The sequence below is a fragment of the Gavia stellata genome, chromosome 6 (assembly GCF_030936135.1).
Source record: "Gavia stellata isolate bGavSte3 chromosome 6, bGavSte3.hap2, whole genome shotgun sequence".
Lineage (NCBI taxonomy): Eukaryota > Metazoa > Chordata > Aves > Gaviiformes > Gaviidae > Gavia > Gavia stellata.
Window position 1 is genome coordinate 39,569,080 of NC_082599.1, and position 21,428 is coordinate 39,590,507.

A 21,428-nucleotide genomic window follows, 5' to 3' on the forward strand; every position below is an offset into this window, starting at 1 on the left:
CGTGACAGAGGCAATGACAAGCTACATTCATCTGCATGAGACAGACATTGGGACAAAATGGCAGCTCCTAAAGTGGCTCCCAGAAGGGCTTGCAAGCCATAGAGCAAACATTTGTCAGATACCTTTCCTTCAGGCCACATGTAGTGGGATGTTCAGTGTACAGGACGACACTAACTCTAGTCCAAAGTAAACCCCTCAAAATGCATTTAGTGCAGTATAAACTCCCCAGAAGTAACTGCCCCAACCTGGCTGTCTACTCCTCTTGCACCACACTACTGGCTTAAGCTATGCACAGCCCCATACTTCCAGCCAGTGCTGAGCTATGTGGACCCTTGGGTCTGACCCACCAAGACACTGTTACAGGTTATGTGAAATAGCTAAGTGTCCACACTGTTTCCATCACAATACAGATTCTTTATTCTTCATATAGGAAGATTAGAAAAATAAATGCGAACAGAAAAAATCCCACACACTCAAGGTACATCTACTCAGTGTTTTCTTTTCAGTATGATCAAGAAAAGCAACTTCTCACAGTCAAGAGCAGCTAACACCAACAATTCCTGTTTTCTCTCAAAGAGGGTATCCTCCACTCAGGATTAACCAATTCTAAACCTTTCATTTGCATGAGATTTTAGCCAAACAGCAACACTTATTTACACAGTAAATGATTAAGAACGCCATTAAAATTAAAATATTGCATCGATTTTGTATATCATCTTTTATCTGGCTGACATCAAGGAATTTGTAGTAACAAGTCATAAAAAGACCAAGTAGATTACTACAGAGATGACTTCTAATCACTTCTCTCCCATAATAAAACCATGAGGCATTTATTATTCAAAGTTGAAAGCCACTGTGTGATCTCCTGTTCCAGTTAAACACAAGAAAAGTTTTGTTTCTGAGAAAACAGGATAGAGCCTCTGTGACTTGAAGAATTTCACCATTCCATCAGAAATGTCTGTCTACCAGCCTTGCAGACTGCCAAGTCCGGCTCCTTGGCTCTTGAACAGCATCAGGAGGATGAAAACCACATGAAGATTGGAAAAATGTGCAAAGCCAGAGGCAAAAGAAAAGACAGAGCCACTCAGAAAGATCATGTGCAATTCCTGAGTTGCTGATAGAAGAATTCTCTTGGAATTTCAGAGCTCTTTTAGACAGATCTGTAACTATTTTTCCATGATGCAAGTAAATTACAACATTCATGTACGTGTGATGTACGGTATGCATAACTACTTTAAGAAGAAGCTTCAGCTAACACAGCAGGTACAATCAATAACTGCATGGTAAGAATGGAGTATTACAGTTACCCATTCTTCAGTCTAAGAATGGGTACAGACTAGGAAAGTTAGTATAAACATGACTATTGCAGCACCCGTATTTTTTTCACAATGTGGAACACGCATAAATAAAAAACATCCTGGAGATGTTCCTTCTCTTCCTAGTCCATTTTTCACTTACACACACCCATTGCCCAACTACATATGCAAAATCCATGTAGAAAAAGTGGCTATTACATTGCTAGATGTACTTGGGGTGAGATCCCACAAAAGCATCTAAAAGAAAACTGTGTTTTCAATCACAAGTTGAAAATACCATTCCAGACTACATAATATGAGTGCTCTTTAACGTATTTGAGACTTCTAATACACATACCATATCGTTTCTAAGCTTCCAACTAGCCTATAATGTATGATTCTAGCACAAAATAGCAGTGCCACAGTTCAGTTGGATCTTTAGGAGACAGGCAATACCAGAAAATTTTTTTTTCTTCCATTTGAAAATATGTGAAAGGTACAGCTTTTTTGCAGGTATATAACTGTTAAGACATGGGCTAGGAAATTTAATTCATAACATTGACCAGCTTCTTGCTTTAGATTCAGTGAGAAAGGTGTTTTGAAGGCCATGATCTGACTGCCCAGGACCTACTCCCAGTTCTGTCACAGTCATGATATGACTTTAGATAAAGCTCTTTGTACTTTCAGTTGTACAGTGCAGTCATAAAGCAAAACATAAAAGATTGAATGTTCATATCCTCATGAATTACCCCTCTGAATAATATAAATGCACATATGTAATACACAAATATTATTGATGTATAGATACAGATATGCTTATATATATAGAAGAGAGAATGTGTGCATACAGTCTACCATAACAAGGATCTATATACAATAATTATGGAAAGCAAAGCTTGTATTTAGAAACTAGAATATGCCTAACAGATTTTGAGTTATGCATCTTTATTAAAAAGCCAACTATGGTAAAGAAGTTCAAATTATTCTTAACAATTCTTTAAACCAATTACATTTATGATGTAATTTACTGCATTTATTAAACTACTGACATATGGAATGCTCCTTTTATGTCAAATTGCAAGTTTCCCAAGACACACAAATAAGTTTTATAAACTGCTACAGCATGAACATTTCATTTTGCTGTGACTTACAGTGGCAAGTCCTGAAGGGTTACATATTACTACAGACTGTAACTCACTTGAAACAAAATACCAAGAGAAGCCAAAAAAATTTTGTTTCTTCATGTCTGCATTAATGGAGAGGACTGAAGCCCAGATCCAGCAAACGGCTTATGCTGATTCTTTTTATCATGTGCATATTTTCAAGTGCATATAATCCAACTAAGTTGAATAGGATACGCACATGGACAAAGCTTAAACGAAGGGGAAGTATTAGCAGAGTCTGGGCTATGCAGAAGTAATCCATTGCTAATATCATTTATGTTCTTTTGCTTACAGAAATGAAAACAGGAAATTAAATAACTTCACCAATGGGGAAACAATCGCTTTTACTAGTCTTAAATCAAATAGTAACACCTGCAAATGCAGGGTTGCAAGGTTTGTTCTTTTTTCAGATGTACAGCCACTTGCTCAGAGAAGCAGGGGTTTTTGCTTGTTTTTGATGCGTGCTTCTGGTTGGGGTTTTTTTGGTTTTTTTTAAGTGAAGGGTGAAGAGAAACAGAAAGCAGAAGCCAGGCACAAATAACTGCTTAATGTAATATAAAAATTACCGATAGGAAGAGATGGTAAGCACTGAAGTCAAAGACAAATATTGCTTTCTGTAGCAAACAAAATTTCCTGATAAAAAATGCATACATACTCCATAGGAAAAATGCTTTCTCTATCCTCAGCTCGCACTTTCAGTGCATGACACTTCCAAGTTCCAATTAGACTTCTTCTTTCCTCCCTCTGAGGGGAAACTGAGGGGTTTTATTAATTTAAGCCTACACACAACTTAAATTTAATCCCAAATTAAGAATATGTCCATATTGAAATGCTTCTTTAACTATGGATTGTAATAATAATGCATTTTATAAAGGTTCATTAACACATTATTTGTGTCTTTATTAGGGAAAAAAGCAATTTAAAAAAAAAAATCAATCAAAAGCCCAGCCATAGCAGTTGTAATAAGACTAACAATTGTTTTTGAGCAGTGTAACTGGTTCCAAAATATTATTGTGTAGTATACAGAAGCTTGTCAGAACTTAAAAGATAGATACACTTTCAAATTTTATATATGCATGCATACATACATATAAATACCTATACACACACACACACAAAAAAATGCCTCAGATCAGAAGGTTTTATGTGTGTAGTGAATTTGTTATACTAGGAGTATTGTTCTGGTAAAATGCACATCCTTAGACAACACCACTTACAACACTTAAGCAAAAAAATAGTAGAAGTGTTGAAATGTAATAACCTTCCTTTTTAAATAATTTTCATAATTTTGATTTTTTTTACTAAAGAGACAAATTCTTGACACTAAGGATAAAAACCATACGCCCTTGTATTCACGTTATAACTTAAGAACTTCTTTGGGACATGTGAAGTATTGTTATTTTTCATTCTGTCTGTCAAAACATCTGGATTTTAGTGGGTTTACAGCACAAACGGCTTGTTCAGAGTATAGTCTTTCCCTGTTTAAAAAAATTTATATCCCCATTTCATTCTCATCACATGGCTAGCATATGTTTCATGCCAACTTTATTCAAGGCCAAAACCTGTCGTAACTCATCAGCCCAATGAATTACTACAGGAATGTAAAGCAAAGCAAAAAAAATCCAATCAAGTCAGTAAAACAAAAAAAACACCCAACCCCAAAATACCAGAAAAAACTCTACAGTATTCTGAGGAGAAGGGAAGAGATAAGTAACTATCAGATTCCCCATTTCTTTCAGAAGATCATCATAACTGAAAAGCGGTGGAAGAAAAGAAATAAAGGATGAAGAAGGAGAGCTCCGTTTCTGTACGACCTATCATTGCAAGTAAAGTTTTCCAAAATAAGTAGATCAGATAAGAGCAGGAAAGGAATGCAGATTATTGAAGTATTTCTCTTTCAAATGAAATACCAAAACAAAACAGCTTGCCCCGTGGAGCCATCGTTGAAAACATGGTTGCTCTAAATTAAGGCTATTCCATTTGTCAACACATGTCCTCCTCAGGTTCACTCACCATTTACCTCTTACTTCTGGTAACACTTGGAGCTAAGAGAGGTACAAGATGACCATTATTGACCTCCTTTTATTTATACACAGAGGGATGCAAAATAAACAACTTTTTACTTTTGGGGGAGGGATGGGGTGGTGATATAATCTTTTCGTGTTTTTTTCAGGTAAAGACCTGAAGTATATACACATTGACCCTTATTTGTCTCTTCTGGCTTTGCAGCTAAAGGTTTGCTGCAACATTAATCTAATGCTACTCCCTTTTACTGTCCTCAATTTTTTATTGTTATAAAATTCAATCATTGCTGCTAAGCATTAGTATTGTCTCAAAGTCAGTAGGAAGACATCCAGTTGAGCAACTCTGAAGTGAGGATTAGCCAGCAGAGAGCTAGAAGACCATTCAAACTGCAGATATAGCTACTGAGAGTAAGTTGTTAAAAAAGCGTGCACCCTCTCCGAGGCATTACCTGCACCCATTGCATGCCACCACTGGGAGCATCAGGACTCTGAGACAGAACGACAAAGGGGGAGCAGCAGAAGAAATAACTGAAAGTAGAAACCTGTCAGAAGAAACTGGTTGAAGATGGAGATGATGCAGGACTGGACTGTACAGTGGCAAGTGAGACTGACTCAGTGAAGGAATGAGCTGACAGCAAGGTGGGTAGAGTTCAGGAGCTGGATGAGCACATCAGGAATGAAGTTACATGTTACAGTCAGGGCAACCTAACAGCTCACTGCTGCCAACAGGGGAAAGATGCTGCTCTTCCTCTGCAGCTCCTCTGGCATTTTGCTGATCCAGCAATGAGCCATCCGATTTACAAACCTATTCATGTCTTCTTGACAAGTAAAAATACATGATGCTTTTATCAATTTAATTTGGGTGAAATCTGGTGTGATTTTACCTGAGGGAGAACAGCAGCCCACAAGCTTTGGACAGTACAGATGACTAAAGAATAGAGCACAGGATGACACTGTCAAGGGACAACACTGAAGACAGATTGTGATTTCTTGGAAGAGGCCAAGTTAGCAGAAACAAGAAAGGTAAGGCTCATAAGCAGACATTATAAACCCAACAACTCAAAATGAGCATACCCACCTCAAGGTTTTGAAATGCCTTAGCAAAGTGCTCCTTATTCCTCAAGTGCCAATCTACACTAGATGATAACCCTTTGCTACTATCAATTATCACACTTGCTCAAGAAGTAAAGGACACTGACAAGTCTAACCATTTTAATTCTGAAGAACCATGCACATTATCAGTGTTGTGGCACACGATGGAAACTGATGGGTTCTTCATAGCCTGCTTTCCTTGAAAGCTCGGGAAATCTTTCTCTAGATGCTTTACTTCCAAGCATGTCAATTCTGTAATGTGGGGAAACATCAGAATGAAGGTTAAACTTGCAACCTTAATTCTGTCTTTTGCATCTACGCATTATTTATACAGTACTTAAGTGATCAAACACTATTTTCCATTGGACATCTGCATCAGTGCAGAGCAAGGCTCAAGTTTGGAAATTAATAAAAATGTATAATAAAGGAGCATATTTCCTTACATTCCTTCAGCTGCGTATGTCAGAAGGTAAACAGCAACCAAAGACAGAAAGCATGAAAAGTTAAGTTTCTGGCTAACATAGCAGAGAAATGACCAGCAGGACAGTATCTTATCCCTGTTTTCAACAGAATGATGCTAAGGGAATGAGTTCATAACTGTGAGCTGATTTAAAGAAGATCTTTTTTCTTTTCCTGACTGCATACTCCCATCATTTCTACCAGTTCCAGCATTCTTCAGACCCTTCCACAAGACAGTGATCTGGCAGAGAATAACCAAACAAGAAGACTGCATAGCCTTCTGCCAGACCCACGAGTTAAATCAAGTCACAGAGCTGATAGGAGGCGAGAGACGGGAGCAGTATCTTCCCACATATAGCTGCAAAAAACTTTACGTCCACCTAGCTGCCTGTGAAACTGCAGCTAAAACGTACACCACATTCTGGAAGTGATCTCTGATTATCTGGATATCAGATCAGAGAATACACGCAGTTCCAAACTGCAAATGTGACCAGCATCCACGTTTACGTCTGAAGTCAACAAGAGCTGCTTTTAGAACACATGAAGAAACCCTAAGGACTTGGAAAACTTCTGGCAGTAATCTGTGTATTTGCTCCCACTTGCAACATGAAGATAATCCCATCCTTCTCACCATTAAGATTAAATGCTTGCAAGACATACAGTTATCAGAGCTGTAAACGTTACAGAAAAGCCCCAGAGAAAAATGAGTACCTGTCTTCAGAGCCAGGCTCACTAGTGTTGTAAATAAGGCCTAGAATAAGAATACAATAAAATACCCTGCAGCCACTCATAATTTAGCATGCCTTATTCTAAAAACCTAATGAAGCAGAAAACCTGTGGAAAAAATGATGTCAGGATATATATATATATATATACACACACACACACTGAAAGGGCTAAAGTAAATTCACAGAAGACAGACTTCACAATCCAAATATTCTTTTTTACACAGCTGTGAGCATTTCACTTTTAGAAGCCTCTGAATCTACACAGGCATAGGTGAAACACTCATTATTAACTCTGGTTATCTGCAGAGGTTATTTCTGAGCAAAAATATAAATGAACCAGTGATGCTGTCACCATTGAGAAAAACCTGGAATGTTGTAACACTACGTAGTGGGTCATGAGCCTTCATATAGCCAATGACATGATTAAAGAGGGAGCTGCATAACCACAAGCTGTTGCCCTGCCAATCCTAAGCACACATAGTCGTAGGTGGTACCAAGGAAAAAGAGCAGGAAGAACAGCTCCATGCCCTCCTCATCTGCCTATCCACTGGCATCTTCAGAGACCAGCATGATGGGGATACAACATGCCAAAGCAGAACTCAATGGGAGCTGGATAGCTTACACTCTTTGGCAAGCCAAAGAGCTTGATAAAAGTACTTCTACTCACAGTCTCTTTAAAACCATGCCTCCTAAAATCATAATAATCAATGATGAGTAAGAAAAACGTACAAGTATGCTTTTACAGACTTGTAAAGTCTGGATTTAATTTTTTGCTCCAAGCCAGACATCCTCTGTGCCTGGGGCAAGTGACGTTGTTATCACATGTACTGATTCTTCCCCCATACAGTGACAAAGATGAGACTTCATGAGGTATCAGAATGCACACACTAAAGCTTATGAGGCAATCAGACAGAACAGTGATGTGCATCCCAGAAAAGCCCATAGAAATGTGTTCTCAGTATTAATTCATTTTCATTAATGACACAATGTGCAGTACAACTCAGTAAAAGCTGTCAAACTATCAACGGACATAAACTGTTCACTTTGAAACAAAAATACATAAATGTAGAAACAACTGCAATACATAAACATGAAAAATATTCCTCTCCCATTTGTTTGCTGCTTTCAATAACTGCAGTGCATCCCAATTAGTGTAACAAAAAAAATGTAAGAATCCACGAGTATGGGAGATAAGCACTAAGATAAGTCTGCCAAGACAACATTTCTCAGCTCCCACATTGCCTACAGAAGCGCACTCCTGTCCAACCACCTATTCCAAACCTCCACCTTTTTCCAGGTTCAATTTCACTCGCAGCAAGTTTTAAAAAACAACAAATTCACATTACTCTGGGCTGAACATACTGAACTGGAGAGGCATCACAGCAAACGACATACCAGCAGCTCTGTGTCTCACACAGTGAGAGACGTACCACCTCGGCTTTTCCTTTGACCTGACTTGCAAAACAAGAGAAGTAGCAATGCACTGCAGGGCAAGAGCATAGAGGCTCTACCTGGCATCCTGCCAGCTATCTATAACAGATTTTGGTACTGCGTTGTTTTATATATAGCAGGAAGCAAGTCCCAGCCTTCTGCTCAAGCTTCAGATTTCCAAATGGTGTGAGGAGTAATCGCTTGTAGAACAGGCTAATTTTGAAGTGAAAGAGGGCACAAGCAATGGTGTGAGCCATACTGTCAGAGATGCTTGATGTCAATCAGGAAGGAAAGAAATGGAGTATCTGTGGATTGTTGTGTGAATTAAAGCAAGACTATTTCAGACAGAAAAAAAAAAAAGGTAAAAATTGCATAAGACCGGACCTTTACCCCTTTGATGTTTTAGATCTTCAGTGTCTCCCGCTATCCTGTTTCGACCTACCTGTGTGCAACTGTAAGTATTTGTAACCGCATAAGAGTTATTTAAGGTAAGTTAGCAAAACGGAAAACACTAACTTTAACCTCTCAAAATACTCCTGAGGGAGCACAGGGAGCAGAAGGGGAGGAAGAAAAAAGACCAGATACCTGGCAGACCTGAATTGCTTTACTATATAAAACCTGGATAAAATGCAAATTAAGGAAACAAACATCCATATTTAGAATAACCAAAAAAAAAAAGGGGTAGGGGGAGTTGGGTAGAAGAACCTAAAATCTGAGAACCTACAACTAGATCTAAGGTTAAAAATTTACAGAAAATTCTCAGTAAGATCTCTGCATGTAAGCATTATGACTGAAGGGAAGTAATTTACTTAAAGAAACTAAAGACATTTTAAAAATTTAACTATTACATGCACTATTCTAAAACCATTATGGAGCAATTAATTTGTTAAATTGAATAGAAAATAAACTAAAGAAAAATACTGTGTACTTACCATCATCTAGTGTTGTGAAGTCCAGGAATCTATACTCATAGCAAACATCTATCTTGGTTTCTACCTGGGGCCTCTTCAAAGTTGAGTAGATATTACCAGGTCGTTTTTCATCATGCTTCTCTAGTTTGTTCAATCCACAACCCATTTCAGCAACTCCTGATACAGAGAGGCAGGGAAAGGAAAAAGGGAAAACGCATAAACACCATTCATTTTGGTTTTTTTCTTTCCAGTTTCCGCACCACAATAGTACATTAGTGATTTTTAGTTTTTAAATACAGGCTACCTACAAACTATATGAAATAGTATAATTAAATAAATGCTCAGATAGTAACTGAAGTATATACCACTCATATCAACCCTCAGGCATGCTATTATTTCATTGGAAAATTGACAGTTTAATGCATGTATTTTGCATCTTTCAAACATATTCAGCAGTATACTTTGGAAGACACATACTCCTATATAAAAAGTGTCTGGAAATGCAAAATAGTTTGCTAATGTAAGGGTTGACAACTTAACAATAATTTCTGTATATGCAGTTACTATGAGAGCAGATAGTATTATCTTTTACACAGATCTCTGTAACATTAAAATTAATATCTAGACTTGTAATTAAATGGAAAAAGCAGGTTTGCAGAGAAATACCAGTATTAAGAGAACTACCTCACTTCCATCCACCTCATTTTTTCAGGTAAGCCACAGGAAATAACGGCACTTTATAGAAGCCATCTTCAAACTAGAAGAGGCATGTAACTACAGAACTGGACTAGATAAATCTGGTTCTCTTTAATAAGCTGCCACTCCACAACATTTTAAAGAATTACTCCTGACAACCATTTCTGCTTGCATTAAATGTTTCTCAATATCCTGCACATTATGGCTCATCTGGGTATGAAAGAATGGAAGAATTGCTTGATGAAAATACTCAAGATGATTCAAATCCTCTCATTCCTCTTCAACAATGCTGGTCGGACTGAGGCAAATTATTTCAGCCAGCAGTGAGTACGAGAAGAGACACACCAGCTAGGCACCTGAGGTTTTTCCACCCAACATCCTACTTCTGCCTATATGGAGAAACTCATACTTCAGGGACTAGGAGGGACATGCAGAATAGAATAAACACTGAGTGACAAAGAGGGGCTCCTGCAGGCCACCCTGGACACTTTGAGACATGGGATCCATTCAGTGTAAACACGCTACCTGAAGCATCACAAAGATCGGTGTTTCAGCCTCCCTGCAACCTCTGACAGATAGCAACGAGCACCTGAAAAACTTCAGTCACAGTCTATGGCTGCCTTTACCTTGACAGTTAATAAACCTAAAGTGGGGAATGAAAAACTAGTTCAGGTTCCCTTGTCTCCAAAGATGTGCTTGTAAGCTTATGCCACAGCTCCATGCCCCAAATGGTTAGAAAGTCAGTCCAAATTTCAGCCCCAGTGTATTTGGAATCTACTCATAGAAATTTATTTATACTTATATTGTACTCTAACTTTTATATTTTTGGCCCTCCCTCATATTTCCTTGTGAAATCATTTTTATGAAGAGTTACCAAATCCTTTCCCATATTTTGCTAGGATAAACATACTCAAGTCCTTTCCTGTAAGTACAAGACAGGTTCTCTGCTCCCTTCATCACCCCACTCACTCTCATTTGCATTGCTCCTGTTTTCATTTCTCTACGTGAACAAAGGTGACCATATGCTCAAAATGAAATCTTAACAAGGCCTATTAAAATAAGATTGATGCTTCCCTATCTCTACTGCAAATAATATGCCTACTGTGCCTAAAACCATCAGTCACATCTGAATCACATTCACAGTTTACTGTCAGCTTCCCAGTAGCCAAAGAACCCATTTCTCTTTATTTTTATCCAACCCAGCTAATTGAGGAGTTTCCAACTCATCCCCCATAATTTTGCTCTATTCCTTTGCATTTCTACTACTCAATAATAATCATCTCATCCCATTCTCCTGCACCCCTGGAAGAGCTGGAAGTCTTTCCAGGCTCAGCAATGCCATCCACCTTCACACCATCTGCAAAGTCCATTAAGTGCACACCTACATCTTATTATAAAGTCACTAGTAAATATATCAAAATAGGACTGACCAACACATTAAACTTTAAAAAAATACTATAGTAAATATTAGATCACACAGAAACTGGAAGCAGAAAGATCTGCTGAGAAGATCTGCAGCAATAAGAAAAATAGACAGTGTCATACACATTCCTGAACTTTAAATATTTGGGGAGTCATCCAACAGATAACAACCTTCCCTGCTTACTTTGGCAGAAAAGTAAAAACTACATTATTTTAACAGTTTCTATAAATGAAAGCTAGGTTTCAGGATTTTTTTTTTTTTTTGGACATTTAAGGTTAAAAACCCTCAAGATTTTTTTCTGTTCCCAAAATGATACTTTCTACTATTTTTTTTAAATGACAACTGATACTATTAAGTAAAAAAAGATTATTCTTTCATATATACAGCAGCTTCTTTCTTTTGCTTAAGTCTAAAATGTTACTTATTTTAATATATAAATGTATATTGTATATTAATGTGCCTAACAAGATACTGTGAGTATTTCCATGGTCTGTAATGGAACACATCCAGCAGTATACTTGTGCTTTAACACTCTGTACAGTAAGGAAATAAGATAGCAATAAGTGTTAGCAAGTGTATCAAATTTCTCGTTTCAGTGACAGCCCAGTAATCCTTACACATCTTAAGTATACAGTATGGCATTTCGTAAGGGAAAAAAATTCCATTTCAGAGGTCATTAAGCAGCAGTGCCTGCAACCCTTAGTTAAACAAAGACTCTGAAATTCACAGGACTCTTCAGACAGTGGTGGCTGCAGAAGGAGGCCTTAGGGACTCAGTATTTCACATCACGGAGAGTTTTGCATTCTTTCCTAAATTGGGGTGAAAGTGCTAGAAAATACAAGCCTGCTCTTCCAGCGGCAGCCACAGACACTCTCCTCTGCTTCTCTAGCAAACATTTCCTTGGCCCTTTTGAGAAAACCAGTCCACCTTCATTGCCCATGCGAGTAGTGATCTCTGTAAACAGTGCCAACCCACAAGTCATTCAGTATGAAGATACCTGCCCACCTGGCATGGGACCGAGAACGTACATTTTTTGTATCAATTCACTGAGTGACTGCTTACCAGAAGACCAATTTTCACCTTCCTGCTGCTTGGCTAAAACTTCAGTTAGTATCCTCGAGGATAAATACTTCCCCACATTTCGTTAAGTATGGACAATTATATTTATGTTACTAAAGCACACACATGGAAAAGGATGCTTTCACTTGAATAAAAATGAGGTATCAGTAGAAAAAATAAGTTTCACAACATCACAATCTTTTCCACAGTAATTAGGATGCAAGTGCTGCAGCAGTAGAAAATAAATCTTAAGAAGTAAAAGTTTCTGCTTTAATGCAGGAGTCTAAGTATTAAAAAAATTCCAGAGATGTATGAATACTGATGATAGATACTGATGACGTGTGTATGACAAGTAATCACTGAATCACCAAATTCTGCTCAATGTTATCCCACAAACTTCCTACTGGGACAGCTTGCTTTATAACTTTCCAAAGATTTTTAATAGTTATTACCCTCTTCCTTCCTTTCCTTTGCAGCAAAGTTAGTGCTGTTCAGAGCCTTTCCATCCTCATCTGAAAACACCTCCTTGCTTTTCAGTTACAGATCTAGTTGTCAACAGGACATTATTCACCTTCTTAATTCTCTACATTGAAGTTACCAAAAAGTGCTGTAAGAAATGTTCATCACTGATGCATTCAAAGTAATCTAAACCCACTTCAATCCCCTTTTTCAGCAGGTACATTGTTTTGCTATAAGGGATGCTTAAGGTTACTGTACTACATATATTTGTTCTGGCTTTCTATACCCACACATGAAATCTACTTTTTTTATTCAGTATTAAAACAAAATATTATCACTAATATTCACTTTTTAGTAGAGTAAATTAAAAAACAATTCTTAAAAAACACTGCAAAATTTTCAAGTATTTTTTGCTCTGCAGTAGGTTCTAAGACAAACATTTCTTTTTCATTAAGGTAAAATTTCATTATCAATTCACTAGTTCCATATTTACAAGAAATACCTTGAGTGAGACAAAAATAACATCTAATGAAAAATATTAACCACTAAAATGAAGATTTAGCTATGGGCTCTTACAGCTACACACACTGGAAAAAATAATTCTGTCCACAAACTCACTTAGATTGCGAATTAATCTTATGCGTGCTCGATGATCTTGATAATCTCTAAAATAGTTCTTGTGTTCAGCCACGTGATGATAAAACTAGAACTGAAACCCAGATCTAACAACAGATTTTTTTTTTTTTAGTCTGTATCTCATTTTAATTTTGTGAAACATGAAAAATGGAAGCTGTGATGAGTTGCAGAACAACAGCAAAACCTACAGTCAATTAATTCCTAAGTTCATCTTGTAAATGACAGCAAAGGCCCCCACTGGTTAGAAAACAAGCAGCTTTCTTCTCCAAACTGAGTTCAAAAATTTTGTACATCCCAAGCAAACGCCCAACTTGCAAGCCACAGATTAAGCCTCTTGATGACGACAATGCCTCCTCCTCCTCCCTGGTACTGTCCTTCGTCATGCATTTTAAGAGTAGAGGAACTCTGGGGAGTGTCTGGAGGAAGAGGAGAGAAACCCACCCCAGCATGGCAAATGACCTGAATACTTCTTCCAATGCAAGTTTTATTGGAACTGGTACTAGCCTTTGCCATGAAAAAAAAAAAAAAAATTGCAACAAATTGTGCTCAGCAAGAGAAAAAAAAAAACAAAACAGTATTTCATTTTTAAGCACCTCCGTGATCCATCAAAACATGTGTATCTTGAATAAAATAAAGGAATTTTTATAGCTCTTTTAGAGATTTGCCAAGTTTTCAACTCATCATCTCTGAACCTAAGCTCTGTTAAAATACTCTCTGCAGCTTGGGTTTGCTTTCTCACTTTACCAGCTTGTGTTCAACATAGGTGAAATACAACAGGTTCAGAATTAGCAAAGAAGAACAACTAGCATAAAAGAGTATCATGTAGCTAACAACTTACTTTCTTGATAATAGTGGCTCAGGCCCCAGGATTCCTTTTCAGCAGGAAAAGGGCACAAAGAAGAGAAGAAAAAAACCCTGCCTTCTATCTGATTTTTTTGTTTGGGGCTTTTTTGGGAACAAATGGAGCTCATTTTCTGATGTATCACCCCCTCCTTTCATGAAACTCCATAACAATTTATCTTCAAGGAATAATAATGAAAATTACACTGAAACGTAACAGAACCACATGGCTAATGGAAGCTTGAACAGACTACCAGACTAAGTAATTTAAGGGATGTTTATCAACTAAGTATATATTGGTTAAACAGTTTATTTCAACTATAACAATATTATGGAAAGCATTGTGTCAATGACTACTTACAGGGATGATCTGAAAAGACTTCCTAAACAATTCTTTTAAATACATATAGTATTGGAGTCAACTGCTAAGCATATAGCATTAGACTGAGTATTCATGTATCGTCTAATACACATGTAAGTACAATACACTAGCACCTGAAATAGAAACAAGGTAATTTTAGTATTTATAATGGCATCCAAAGAAAATGTGCTGTACAGACAGATTACGCTACTGTCATCTTGTTTTTAAGCGCAATTAGTGAGAACAAGCTTGCTTGCATTAACACATTTAAATTTATTATCCAGAACTAGTGACCTCATTTTGTAAGCTTTTTAAAATACATAAGTTGCTGTTAAAGTTCCTTTCACAAAATTACGGAATAGGGTGTTCTTACTGGCGAGTGCAGCAGCAAAACACAATAGCTGAAATGTATTAAGAGGTTTTCTCTCTTGATTTTGGTTAAGTCTTTTCATCCTGGTTCTTCCTTCCATGGGTAATCCTTAGCTACCTCACAGGGATGCTAGAAGGCTTTCACAAATAGTTACAGGACTTCACATTTGTTGTGCAGTAATGAGAGGCACTTATTTTCCTAAACCCTCACTCCTGCAATCCTGACCTTTCCATTTTCAAAATAATAAGCACTTCATGCTCAGCTCAGTTCACTTGCTGGCATGTGGTCTCTTAATTCTTGCATCCTTCCCAGTCTACAAAACACCAGTGTTTAGTCCCCCATCCAGCTCTAAACAAACCCTGAGAGAGCTTGCAAATTATGGCCAAGTCCCTTTCCTAGCACAGTTAAAGCAACAAAGCAGAAGAGGAATAACAATACAAAAAAACACCAGGCAGAGAAGCATAACTGAAGCAGAGGATTAAAAACACCAGACCTGACAAACTGGCTGTACAGGTAAACAAAGGAAGAAGAATAGTATGCTAGGATGATCCTTTATAGGTTCTCAGAACAGAGCCATGCTCCTGACATATCCCCATTTTTCCCCACCCTGGCTTACCACTATATAGGCTTTTTGTGAGATTACACCATTAAGAGGGAAATTCCTTACCAGGAGATACCTACTTGGTCTTTTTTCAAGAGTATTACCATACAGGTAACTATGTAAGCGTATATTCAATAAATCCCACAAAAATAAATTATTGCGGTGAGGGATCAGTTGTTTAAGTAACTAATGTTTACTAAGAAATTCAAAAGATCCTGAAAGACTTATTTTGAAAATACAAAAAACAATTAACCATAAATCAGACCTATTGCCGGATGTCACAACTGACTGATTTTCTCCCTGTATACTTACCAATTTGACTGGCACTATCAGGATTTTAGACTTGCAGTTGATAACTAAATCTCTGCATATAGAAAGGTTGGTGAAAGAATAATGCCAGATTTATTCTTTATGATTGATTTTATTTAAATTAAACGGTAGAGCAACCCAAGTAAAGCTGCAATTAAGGTTTTCAATTTCAAAAGGCAAATCTCAAAAACTAAGGGAACTTGTTAGTGAGATGAACAGGAATGAAAAGTCGGACAACATGAGCACAGGGGAGGTCTGGAACATGTTTAAACTACAATATGAATATCTGCAGAATTTGTAACCCAAGGAAGTGACAAGAGAATTCATAAGAAGGTTTCCAGACCCTGCGAGATGAATTACCTAATAAAGAAGGAAAGGTAGAATAAGCAGAGAGCTTTCAAGGGACAGGAAAAAAAGCTCAGCAGAGGAAACTACAGTCTCGGATCAAGAAACACCAGCATAAAGTGAAATGTGCCAGAAGTCAAGCCCAGTTAGAGAGGCCAAAGATACCATAACTAAACGGAAGCAGAATACAAATCACGAGGACTAATTTGGACTCATACCAAGAACTCTGGAAGACCTGTCATGATGAACTGCAGATCCAATCACTAGAATTAAAAAACAAACTATTGCACTGGGTTTGGTACCATGTCCCTGGGAGAGAAGAAAATGTACTGCCTACATGAAAAAAGGAGGAAAACATAATTTCGCCAATTAAGACAATTGCTAGTCTAGCCTCAAGAGTTTGCTAAGCTTTAGGAAGAAAATAAAATAATACCTGGATAAGTATTATATGGATTCAGTAAAATTAGAACAGACTACCCTGATAGGTCTTATTCATAAGTCACAAAGAAAGCACAGCCCTAGTATGCAGCACGTCAAATAACACACCACAGTCATAACATGATTTCAACAAAATATTATTACATGCTATTGTCTTGATTATGGTGTTCACAACACTAGTCTTGGGCTCAACTCTGCTGCCCTGCATAACACACACTTACTTTCCTCTGTGCTGTTCCTGGGCCTACAGGTCAGCGGGCTACCTCTGCAGGCTCCCTGACCACAACCAGGGGCTGCCACCAGCTGCACTTAACCCTCTCTAGGGAAACAAAGCTGGTTGGCCTGTGTGTGCACATGGGCGAAAGAAAAGCAAACAGGATCAGAGAGAACTGCTGGAGGAGTAAGGCAAGTGTTGTGCTGGTGTTGGGGAGCAATCTGAGGAACACAAGGTTGCTGAGAGACCCTTGCTCCTCACCCCACCCACATCACCCTATAACGCTCATCCAAAAGATTTAACACTTAGTAATACCATGATGCTGTCTTTCAGTACAGCAAAAGATTCAGATGGTACCACACATTTCTACAAGATACTCTTAGGCAGGGTATTTCTGGTCAACATAAAGAACTGTTAATATCACTGGACAAAGTACTGGTAAAATTTCTTCTGAAATACCATGGCTGCAAATGTTCAAGCAAGATGCCTCCATGTGAAGACAGGAGACTACTGAGATGCTAAGAAGGACTAGAGAACTACTCCCAAGAACTTCAAGGGAAACTATAGGAGCTAACATTTATTGTCTAGTAAATTAAAGACCGAATGGACCCTACAGAAGCATACATAGGAACATTAGACAGAAATCTAACTTTCCTTTAAAGTTAATCTCACACCACTCTAAAAACCACAGAAAACCAACATGAAAAACAGATGCATATTGCAATGTATGCCCAGCAGCTTCAAGAACAGTGACTAAAAACCATGGCAAAACACAAAGGTAGACAGACCTGACAGTCCTATGCTTACTGTATTTTGCTAGTTTGCCATGGAGTAAAAAACCTGGCCATCCAATTTGGGGTAAGAGCTAAAGCGGACCATTGGAGCCAGCTGTGAAGCTGTGGGATCTCACATGAAGTTGGGGGATGGAATAATGGTAATGTGATTTTTTTTTTTTAATTATTTAAAAAAAAAATACAGATTTAATTTATTTTGATTCTTCGAAAGGCTGTGGCATCAGCTTTTCCACCACAGATTCTAAGGCCACTTCCTTATACCCAATATGGTATGTACGTTTCCCAGTACCACAGCTCAGAACTCCCCTAGGTATTTAATCACAGCTGTATATACTCATAGCATGCTGCATTCTCGCCCTCAGACCAGGGGAATGCCAGTGTTCAAGCAGTGGAAAGCCCCTTGTCTAATATAACTAACTTGAGGTTAAGTTAGATTCCTGAAATAACCCTTCATTCTGAGACTGTTTTTTTTCTTAGAAAAAACACAAATTAAATACACAATATGCTAGTATTGTGAAAAGGAGGGTTATTGCCAGTAACTTGTTATTCAATACCAGAAGCTGAAATGGATTGGATTCATTAAAAGTAAAACATCAGAGCAGATGTACAAAAAGATTTCCCCTTGTAAACTGGAGATCAGCTATGTCTTGACAATGTTAGCTATCCTCCTATTAATTTTTACAGAAATAAAAATAGAAATACAATCATATCGTAGTATACAATCATATCGTAGCTTCAAAACTTTGGCTGAAAACATTAAAGAACATTTTGTCAGGTATAGTTAAGTTTTTGTTATTTTACATCCAACCATCACTTTAGCACAAGAGCCACCCTTACCAGGCCCACAAGACTCCAGCAATGCTCCCTGTCCTGCCACACAGCAGCCTCTGGCTCAGCTTGTTCCCCTGGTCCGAGCCGGCAGCACTCCGGAGTGAAGCATGCTCAATCGTAATGGAGAACAAATGTCTCCCATTAATTATTTGACCAAGTTGGAAGTATCACAGAAGAGCTCTAAAAGTCTATCCAACTAAATTCCCCTTTTCCACAAATACACAGGCTATGAGAAGTAGTTGCTCTAACAAGAATTTAGATAAAGAGAAGAGAGAGATGTATTTCATACTCAGATACACAACTACTGTCCCATAGTCGCGCCAACCTCTCCTTATTTTGTAGTAAAAACGTGCTGAAACGGTGTCGCGGACTTAAAAAGGCAATATCCAGCCCAGCCTTTGAAAATAAGTCTAAAATCACAAACCCCAGCTAGCCACACGATGGCACGGCGCGGTACCGCCGCTTCCAGGTGCCCGGCATGTGACAAGCGCCGCCGCGCTGGGGGCGCAGGCAGGCAGCAGGCAGCAGGCAGGCAGCAGGCAGGCACCCGCCCCGGCTCCTCTCAGAGCTCTCCTCCTTTCCCGCCCCGCTCTGCCTCACCGCGGCGTTGGCTGGACACGAATAACCGCGCTGGCTGGAAGCGATATTCAGCAACGCCGCCTCCGGTCCCCGCAAGCGCCCCGGCGGGGCCCGGGGGGTCTCCTCACCGCCTGACAGGACGCCGCCGCCCGCCGGCCCCGCCGCCTTCCCCGGCCTAACGGCCAGCGCGGCGAGCTCCGCACGGGCCCCTCGGCAAACGGCAGGACCGAAGCGGGCGGGACCGCCGCCCCCTTCGGAGCAGCGGTCTATCGGCGCTGCACAAACCGAAATCCGCTTGGGGAGAAGGCGGGAGGGAGTGCCTCCCCCCCCGCCCCCGTGAAAGCCTCGAGCAGCCCCTCCAAAGCCTGGCACGCCGGCCAGCCCGGGCCCCGCTCCCAACTTCAGGAGCCAGAGGCTCAAGGCGAGTCAGAGCCCCGGAGCCGCCTTCCCCGCTCTGCCGCGCCGACCCTGCCCGGCAGCGACCCCCAACCGGCCCCGGGCCTCCCTCCCGCCCCCTCGCCAAGTCTGCCCGCCGGGCCGGGCGGGTGCGCGGCAGTACCTGGGACAGGCGGCGGGCGAAGCGCAGCCCGGCGGTACTGAAGGATGCCCGGCGGGCGGAGACGGCCAGCCCCACTGACAGTGCTTCCTCCTCCTCCTCCAGCTGCCGCCCGTGCCCGCCCGCCGCGCTCCGGGGCCGCTCCCCCCTCGGCTCCGCGACAGGGAGGTGCCGGGGCAGCGCCGCGCCGCCACACGGCCCCGCTGCCCGGCAGAAAGTTTGTGCCGCGCCGCCCGGGGGCGGCGGCACGGCGCGGGGAGGCGCCTCCGCGGGGCCCTGCCGGGCAGCTCCGCTCCGCGCCGAGCCCGGCCGGCCTCGGGCCGCGGCCACTTCCTCTTCCTCCGAGCTGCGGGGCCGAGCCCCGCGCCCAGCGAGAGCCGTGGCGAGGCAGGGACAGGGGCAGCGGCGCCTCCCGCCTACGCCACCGACACGGCCCGAAAGGGGATTGCTCCGCCTGCAGGCCAGGGCTGGAAGTCCCTCACGCACAGCCCGCCTCAGCCCCCGCCCCGCGTACACCTCCGGCTGCGAGCCTGAACCTCTCCTTTCAATATGCCGGTTCTGTCATCCTCCCTCAGGTGGTGGCAAGTGCTCCCTTCTCAGGTCAAACAAGTTCAGCTCCCTCAGCCTCTCCTTGCAGGGCAGGTGCGCCAGGCCCGGCCTTGGTGGCCCTCTACTGAGGTTGTCCCAGCTTGTCAACAGCTTTCTCGTCACAGGATTGTGAGGGGGGAATGATACACCTGGACACAGTATGTGGCCTAGAAGAGCCCTAATGAGTGCCGAATGGGAGGATAATCACTTTTTCCAAGCTACTGGCATGCTGTTGTTGTCTTTGTAGGCTATGGTCAGCTTGCTGCCTACCAACACCCCCACAGCCTTTGCAACAGAGCTGCTACCCCGACAGGCAGTCCCCAGTCTGGATCTGTGCAAGGTGCCCTCCCTTCCCAGAGGCAGGATGTTTGTCCTTCTTAAATTTCAAAAAGTTCGTGCTGTCTTGTTCCTTGAGCCTGCCCAGGTCTGTCTGGACAGCAACCCAGCCCTGAAGCCTGTCAACTGCACCCCCAGTGTGGGGTCATGTGCAAACATGGCGACAGTGGATCCGGTCATCTCCTCCAGGTCCTTGAAAAAGGTGTTAAACCCAACAGGCCTCCAGTTGCTACTGCCCTCCAGGCAAAGCGACCCATTAAACTGCAACTGCCTGAGCCCAACCATGCAACAAGCTTTTTACCCACCTAGCTGTCCACCCACCCAGACTACAGAATCCTAAGCGTATACAAAAATAGCACAGGAGCCAGTGCCAAGCACCTTACTAAAGTTGCCATGGCATCCACCACCATCCCCATGCCTACAAATGCAGCCATTTTATCATAGAAGGCAAACAGTTGGTGAGGTATGATGGCACCCTTTCCAGACACATGAAATACACAAAAGCAAGTCTGTTCCAAGGAGGCCTAATGCTTTTCCCGGGGACCGATTTCCTCATGGTTCCCCAAATAGTCCTTCTGGCCTTTTCTGAAAATGAGTGCAACATTTGCCTTGCTTTAGCTGTCTCCTCACCCCCCTCTAAAAAGTACAGAGAGCAGCTGCTCTCAAGGCATCAGCCAGCTCTTCCCAGCAGCCTCAGACACAGACCAGCTGGTCTCAGATTTGTACAGGTCAAGTTCTCAGAAGGAATCCCTGTCTTGATCCTCAGCCATTGCTGGTAGTTCTTCACTTGCCTGAACCTTGCCCCCAGGCACACGGGTCAGGAAGACTGAGGCAAAGGCAGCTCTGAGTACATCAGCCTTACCTATGCTCACATTCAACAACAGGCCTAC

General features: G+C 41.0%; 1 protein-coding gene across 1 annotated transcript in view; it reads right to left on the reverse strand.

Moving 5' to 3' along the window:
• The window catches only part of RFTN1 (raftlin, lipid raft linker 1), a 97,308-nt gene extending 77,636 nt beyond the window's left edge, over positions 1-19,672 (reverse strand). Inside the window, exons 1-2 of the mRNA XM_059818858.1 lie at positions 19,618-19,672; positions 9,125-9,280 (exon numbers count right to left, since the gene is read on the reverse strand). Of these exons, the coding sequence (XP_059674841.1) occupies positions 9,125-9,269 (145 nt within the window). The 5' untranslated portion in view covers positions 9,270-9,280; positions 19,618-19,672. The remainder of the gene's footprint in view (positions 1-9,124; positions 9,281-19,617) is intronic.
• Positions 19,673-21,428: the final 1,756 nt, after the last annotated feature.